Raw genomic sequence first — 7,416 nt, forward strand, 5'->3', positions numbered from 1 at the left:
ATGAGAAAAACAAACATACTATACTGTTACAATAGCTTTTTTTCGGGATGAAAGGTACCCTATGTCTCTATACTTCAAACTACATGTACGCATAATTTTAGAAGATTGGTTGAGTAGATGGATCGTGAAGAGGTAACAAACAAACTTACTTTCGCATTTATAATATTAGGATAACGATAGGATATTTAAACTTCTTGCTCCTTACCAAACCCCATTTTAAATGGGGTCGGCGCACAATATCTTTTAATTAACTAACCTCAATAATTTTGAACTGCACAATTTTGTTTTTAATTTTTTTAACTATAAAGCAAACACGTTAACTTGACAACAAACAACACAGCGATGATATGCGATAACGATTGTATTATCAATTCGTAAAGCACGTAATTATCATAATTGCTTGCGTTATAGTATGTTGCTCCTTGAAAATTAGTTTATACGACTATCGGTATAGTGTGTATTATTGAATGGAGTTTTGAATCGAAATGTTATCTTGTTTTCTATTGAGTCAGTGTAGCACGGAGTTCGGTAGAGAGAGGTCGTCGTACTATGGCTGGTTTGTGTGTAAAGTTAGTGGGAAGAGGTGGAAAGACCGGTATAAGGTGTTTGTCCCACTATCCTATTGATGAACATGTGTTTGGTCTTTCAAGTGAGCAACGACAGGTATGACATAGTTTAATTATGTTATGTGTTAATGTTTATGTTAGATACTTATGTGGATTGTTACTGTACGTAACTGGATCAACCACTTTTTTAAGTACCAAATAAATTAAATAAATTATTTAATCAGAATTCGATGTCATATAAAGTTAAACAAAACAAAGAGATAAAAAGGCAGATGCAAGAAAGTAAATTATTGCGTGATAGTTACTCCGCATGGACCTTTATGCGGCGGTAATAGCGGAGAATTTGCAATGAATTCGGGTAGCTTGAATGTGATGTACGATAGACAATTAATTAACAGCAAACAAACCCTTTTATTCTTAAAGAAGAACTATTATTAAGTTAAAATATGTTTTATTTCTGTCACACTTTATAGTACCTATTGGTCATTGACGAAACAGGACAAAAAATTATTTTAACTTTTTAATGAATAATTAATGAAAATATTTCCTATATTTTCATACTTACTAATTAAAATAAAATACGATACAATGATAATTAGAAAATACAGATTTTGACAAAAAATTCACATAGAGGTACTTAGTCCTAACAAAGTCCTTTATAAATAATTCATCAAAACACTATAATTCTAGTTGCGGCAAATGGTATTCGACTTCGCTCAAAAGGAACTGGCACCGAAAGCGACAGAAATAGACAGGGATAACAATTTCGAAGGGATCAGAGATTTCTGGAAAAAACTTGGACAATTGGGACTTTTGGGTTTGTATTACTATTTTTCAAAAAAAAAATTCAATGTATGTCAATTTTCAAAAGTTTTTTACATTTATATTTCCACCTCACACCTGTATGATATAAAAAAAAATGTTTTAAATTAAAGGAATAACAGCCAGTCCCGACTATGGCGGAACAGGCGGGAAATACTCGGACCACTGTGTCATTATGGAAGAAATATCAAGGTACTTCTAACATATGCATGCCTAGTATGCGTACCTAAATCTGCACATCATCTTTGAATCCTAATCCTAACTAAATATATTAAATGCGAAAGTTTGTTTATTTGTTTGCGATACGGTTCACGACACCAAACTTGTTGAAATTTTGTATAAGTATCTATATGTAGTAAAATGTAAATACTTTTTTATTTAGCTATCAGTTCCCTCTGCTGGGCAAAGCCTGCTCTTTCTGTTTTGAACCATATTTTTTATATATTCATTAATTTCCAATAAATACTACAAAAGGTTTAAAAAAATGTTACAGAGCCAGCGGAGGAATAGCCCTGTCATACGGCGCACACTCAAATTTATGCGTAAATCAGATCAACAGGAACGGAACACATGAACAGAAGAGCAAATATTTGCCAAAAGTAAGTTATTTCTTAAAGATCTTTGAAAGACTTAAGGGCCCTTGCCCAGCGGTGGGACACATAGTACGGGCTATACCTAAAAAAAGTTATTTTTTTATACAACAAGCAATATAGAGACACAATGAAGCAGTGACACACCCCCGTGATTTAAAGAAGGTTTTTGTTTTGTTTGCAATGGAAAAAAATGTACAAATCTGTATATAATTTCTACTAAATTTTTTCCTAAATAATAAAAAAAGAAAAACCAATGCAAATGATGGAAGAATACAAAACGCGTTATTTGTAATGGATGGACTCAATGCTTTTGACCGATGTTGTTAAGTTATGCAGAAATGCGACATGTTCATGTGAGCGCGGCTGAGCGTTCAACTAAAGGTAAAATCTATGTTTTTCAGTTATGTTCCGGTGAACACATGGGTGCATTGGCCATGTCAGAGCCTGGCGCGGGCAGCGACGTGGTGTCCATGAAACTGAGAGCCGAGAGGAAGGGGGACTACTTCGTGCTCAATGGAAATAAATTCTGGATAACCAATGGGCCTGATGCTGATGTTTTAGTGGTAAAATATCAAAATCAAACATAGGTACCTATATAAGTATTGTATGAAAACGGTGTTGGGCAATTTATCGCCTGTGCCAGATTAAAATATTTTTTTTTACAAATTGTCGAGTAAAAAGTAATTGACTATAGTAAGAGTTTCTGTAAATTTTTATAGAATCGAAACAACGCCCCCTGGTGACAAACATTACATAGAAATCTACGGTTATACAGAAAGTTAAACTAACAAAAATCTCACAAAGAGTTTCTGGAAATTTCTATAGAATCGAAACACCGCCCCCTGGTGACAAACATTACATAGAAATCTACGGTTATACAGAAAGTTAAACTAACAAAAATCTCACAAAGAGTTTCTGGAAATTTCTATAGAATCGAAACAACGCCCCCTGGTGACAAACATTACATAGAAATCTACGGTTATACAGAAAGTTAAACTAACAAAAAATCTCACAAAGGCCTTTCATCTGAGACAATTTATTACATTGTATCTACATATTAATTTGTTATTTAAATAACAGATTCAGATTCGATAGAGTTGTATGCCTGTCTGTTTTCATTATTTATTTTATTATTTTGAAAAGAGGCAGATGTAACTTTTGTATTCTGTAAAAGTTTGTTTTGTTTTCATTATTACCAGGTGTACGCAAAAACAGATTTTTCAAGCAAACCTCAACATGGAATAACAGCATTTCTGATCGAGAAAGGTTTCCCTGGCTTCACCACGGCGCAGAAGCTAGACAAACTTGGCATGAGAGGCTCCAACACTTGTGAGCTGGTGTTTGAAGACTGCAAGGTAATTAAAATACTGCTAGAAGACTTATTTCCATATATTCCTATAATATATTAGATTAGTCTCTAGATCGAAGAGTTCCTCAAGCCTTGAAGGATGCAACTTGCAATCTGCAAGGTAAACATAAAGATTTATGTTTTTGCAGAAAGTTGCTTGTCAAGTGAGTTTTTCTAACACTGGTGTCAGGTTTTATTCAAGACGCCAAAAAGGCACCTAATATGACTTATGGCTGCCAACCGCCATCTAGTGGTAAGTAGTAGTAGTAGTGCATACACACTAGTACCAAATAGTCAACAAGTTTGAAGAAAGTAAGAGTAGATAGATTTGGAGAAAACATATTCTAATTCTATTTCCTCTTCCAATTCACTTTTTCCCTTTCATTCTATGTTTAAAACATGTAGGTAAATGTGGCATGTGGTGTCTGTCAAGGATCTATACTTACTCTATACTGAAACCGAATATAAATAAATAATTTAAATATTTTTTTAGGTACCGGCAGAAAATGTTCTAGGTGAGATAAATAAGGGCGTATATGTACTGATGTCAGGGTTAGACTTGGAGAGACTGGTTCTGGCGGGAGGCCCAGTTGGTTTGATGCAGGCTGCTGTGGACACAGCTTTTGAATATGCTCACACTAGGAAACAGTTTGGGAAAAACATCGGAGAATTCCAATTACTACAGGTGAGGTTATTTTCACATAAAGAGGTTGAGAGAGGACATCATTCTGTCTAAAGGCGGTTAGATAAGTTCAAACGCAAAGTAGTAGATACCTATTTATCTAGAAATTACCGTATATTTATTTATTTCATAAGGTGTATATACAAGCTATCGGACTTTCTAGAAAACAAAATAATTTTAGGGTAAAATGGCGGACATGTACACAACGCTCAGCGCGTGTCGCAGCTACCTCTACAACGTCGCGAAGGCTTGCGACGAGGGCCACGTTAACAGCAAGGATTGTGCTGGAGTCATACTGTACTGCGCTGAGAAAGCTACTCAAGTCGCTTTGAATGCTATACAGATATTAGGTGAGATAATTTGAATTGATTAGTGATTTTAGTTAATGGTGGCAATCAAAGTTATGACAAAGAAGAGCGAGATCGACAGCTTGTGAATACACAAGAACTTGTGAGTGAAGAAAGAAATATAGACAGTGTGTGGTGAACGAAGGCGCGAAACCATCCATAGATGCAAAATGCGTTTCACACTCAGTATTCGTGATTTGCGCTCGAATCGTGTCTATTTGGCAATTTTTGCATAAAAACAGAGAAATGTATGATTAAATTTAAATTGATTTTGATTTGGCGTTGAATGGGAGAGAGGCTATGTTCAAAATTGACTATTGGAAAATATCCCAAAATTCTATTTTTAGATCTGATAAATTTGTATTTTTAAGTCACATGAGTCCTGAATATTTTCACATTAAAAATTTTAATATTAATAAAATACTTACTTTTTCAGGAGGAAATGGGTACATCAATGACTATCCTACTGGAAGAATAATGCGTGATGCAAAACTCTACGAAATAGGAGCTGGAACATCTGAAGTCAGAAGAATGCTTATTGGGAGAGCACTAAACATTGAATACAAATAAGAGATCTGCCAAAAGATAACCACATCAAATTTTATGCATTTATCCTAAAAATTAAGAGGTAGGGTACTATGTATTGGACATAGTCATAGAAAAAATATATTTGTTATACAAAACAACTTATTTTGATATTGATCTTTAATTTTACAATTTACAAGAACATGAATGTAAATAATATTTTATTTTGTAAATAAATAAAAATAAATATATTTACAAACCTTATTTTAATTAAAGCTTCTTCATTTATATTTGCAAATGGAAAAGAACAGTATATAATAAATTTAAATTGCATAATAGCATATTATCTTAGGCATCAACAATATAACCTCCTACAACTAATAATGATGGGTAAAGTTGCTGGGAAGTTAAAGGAGGAAGGGAAAAATCTTGGCTGCGGAACTTCCGAGAATGGACCGGGAAAGCGAGTGCAGCTGAGCTGTTCCGCCGAGCTAAGGACAAGAAGGACTTCACCATGCTAATCGCTAACCTTCTCTAGTTATAGAGGCACCGATAGAAGAAAAAGAACAGCATATTGTATATGTTTAATTCCACCAAAAACTCACAGAAAAACTTATTGAAAGAGACTCCACAAAATGCCACCATTTTGGGGGGATATACAGCATCTGCCCGGGCTTAAGAACACAGTGGTAGGCTTTGGCATTCTTATATTTAGGAAATTTTTCCAAATCTGGCATTCTTGGATCAACTTGAGCAGTATTATTCAATAATTCATGTGAATGTGGGTACAAAAACTCAGAATCATTTGGTGAAAATAAAAAAAGTTGTTTTGTACCTACAACTTGGGTCAATAAATTCTTTTTTGGATCATGATGTAAAGCAGATATTGTTCCTTTGGGACCAAACCAAGCCATGACGTCTACAGATTCATCAGTGTCTGAAAAACAGCAGTATTCCGGTTCTGTTATATCCCTTTTTAATTCTGGAATTTGATCAAACAGCTGATATTGAGCTAGATATCCTGTGGGACCATTTGATTGGTAGATGTACTTATCTATAAATTCTCCTATCGTCATCAGTTTTTGTGTCCAATCTGAATCAGTGTAAACTTTCCCCAATTCAATAGGCACAGTTCTCAGTCCTGCTAGTTTTTTGAAATAATCTGGATTTTTCCATTTATCCAGGGCTGGCCAATGGTTGACACAATTGTCTAAGACTACTGGTTGCTCTTTTATTATATAGTTACTATAAAAATCTTCCATGCATGGACAATCTATTATTTGAATAGGATAAGCATTTACATAGTTTGATTTCAAATTTACTACTTCAAAGCTGTTATCTCTACTAATTTCCTCTAGTTCGTGATTTTTTTGACAAAATTTACTAAAAATAGAAGCACATTTTTGTAGTAATTCTGGTTCTCTATCTATAGGGCACCCAAAAAGTATACCAAAATCTATTATTTTAAATGATTCTTCAATAAACTTATTTTCCATAGATTGTGCTAGTTCTACATGAGCTACAAGTCTCAGAAAAGTTGCTATAGTGATGGTTTTTCTAAGGAATAACTTTACTTCCCTCCAGTTTCCAATATTGACTTGCTCATACATATAATCAATAACTGCTTGAATCTTTACAATAGCACAATGATCAATGCTTTTAGTATTGTTTAGATATTCATTCAAAATTAGCTTAGAAGCACTGTTAAGCATGCTTATTTCGGGCAAAGATTCAACAACAATAGCAGTTAATTTTTGCAGGTCTTCGTGTATGTCTTCACACGTCATGCTTGAAATCTTCGTTACGATAACACAGGAAAAATGGCATTCACTAACTTTCTAGATAAACACAGGAATAGTAAGTGATGTATTTGTTATTGTTTACATTCACAAATTCACAAAACAACAGTGACAACAGATCTATTCTCTAAGCAACAGATAGGTACTATATAATTTTGAGGTAAGAAAATCATAATGACATTTGTAAACGTTTCTTTCTTACTCGTTAAAAATATTGTCATGATGTATCGGACTCGAAATCTATAATTCATTAAATGCATTACTCCTGTATTGAAATTCATTAAAATAGCAATTCTGGCTATTATTATATTATTGTCTATTTGCATTGTTTTAGATGCAATTAGATTAATATAAGGAAAAGTTGATTAATTTACTTTACATTAAACAAATTTCTTCATAAAATGTATCGTTATTGTCTATGCTTTTATCAATTCTTTTACGGTTTCAGCTCGCACAAAATTAATACATATTTTTCATAGGTATTATGCATTATTCGTAAAAGTAATACCATGTACAATTTTGTAATAATAATAATAAGGTATATAAAATAATCATTTTTTCATATGGATAGAAAACCTTGACCTTGGATATGATGAAAATAAACATTTTGTCTATGGTAAATCATATGACTTGGTTTGCACGTGATCTGTCAGATGTAGGTATATTGATTATTTACAAAAAGTGTAAAAGGTTTTAAAATTATTTCATATTGTTTTCTAGGATATTCAGCTGGA

The 7,416-nt window shown here is 33.3% G+C and overlaps 2 protein-coding genes across 2 annotated transcripts; one reads left to right on the forward strand and one right to left on the reverse strand.

The window, feature by feature from the left end:
* Positions 1-397: 397 nt before the first annotated feature.
* Positions 398-5,147, forward strand: LOC128671015 (uncharacterized protein). Its single transcript, XM_053747087.1, has 9 exons — positions 398-663; positions 1,257-1,383; positions 1,502-1,580; positions 1,882-1,987; positions 2,383-2,544; positions 3,181-3,336; positions 3,823-4,014; positions 4,193-4,361; positions 4,795-5,147. The coding sequence occupies exons 1-9, from the start codon at positions 550-552 to the stop codon at positions 4,926-4,928; spliced, it is 1,239 nt and encodes a 412-aa protein (XP_053603062.1). The 5' UTR covers positions 398-549; the 3' UTR covers positions 4,929-5,147.
* A 289-nt stretch (positions 5,148-5,436) lies between these two features.
* On the reverse strand, positions 5,437-7,324 carry JMJD5 (Jumonji domain containing 5). Its single transcript, XM_053747088.1, has one exon. It carries the CDS (start codon positions 6,668-6,670, stop codon positions 5,468-5,470), a length of 1,203 nt encoding a protein of 400 aa, XP_053603063.1. The 5' UTR covers positions 6,671-7,324; the 3' UTR covers positions 5,437-5,467.
* Between the last annotated feature and the right edge of the window lie 92 nt (positions 7,325-7,416).

The sequence above is a fragment of the Plodia interpunctella genome, chromosome 6, assembly GCF_027563975.2.
Source record: "Plodia interpunctella isolate USDA-ARS_2022_Savannah chromosome 6, ilPloInte3.2, whole genome shotgun sequence".
In the NCBI taxonomy this organism is placed as follows: Eukaryota; Metazoa; Arthropoda; class Insecta; order Lepidoptera; family Pyralidae; genus Plodia; species Plodia interpunctella.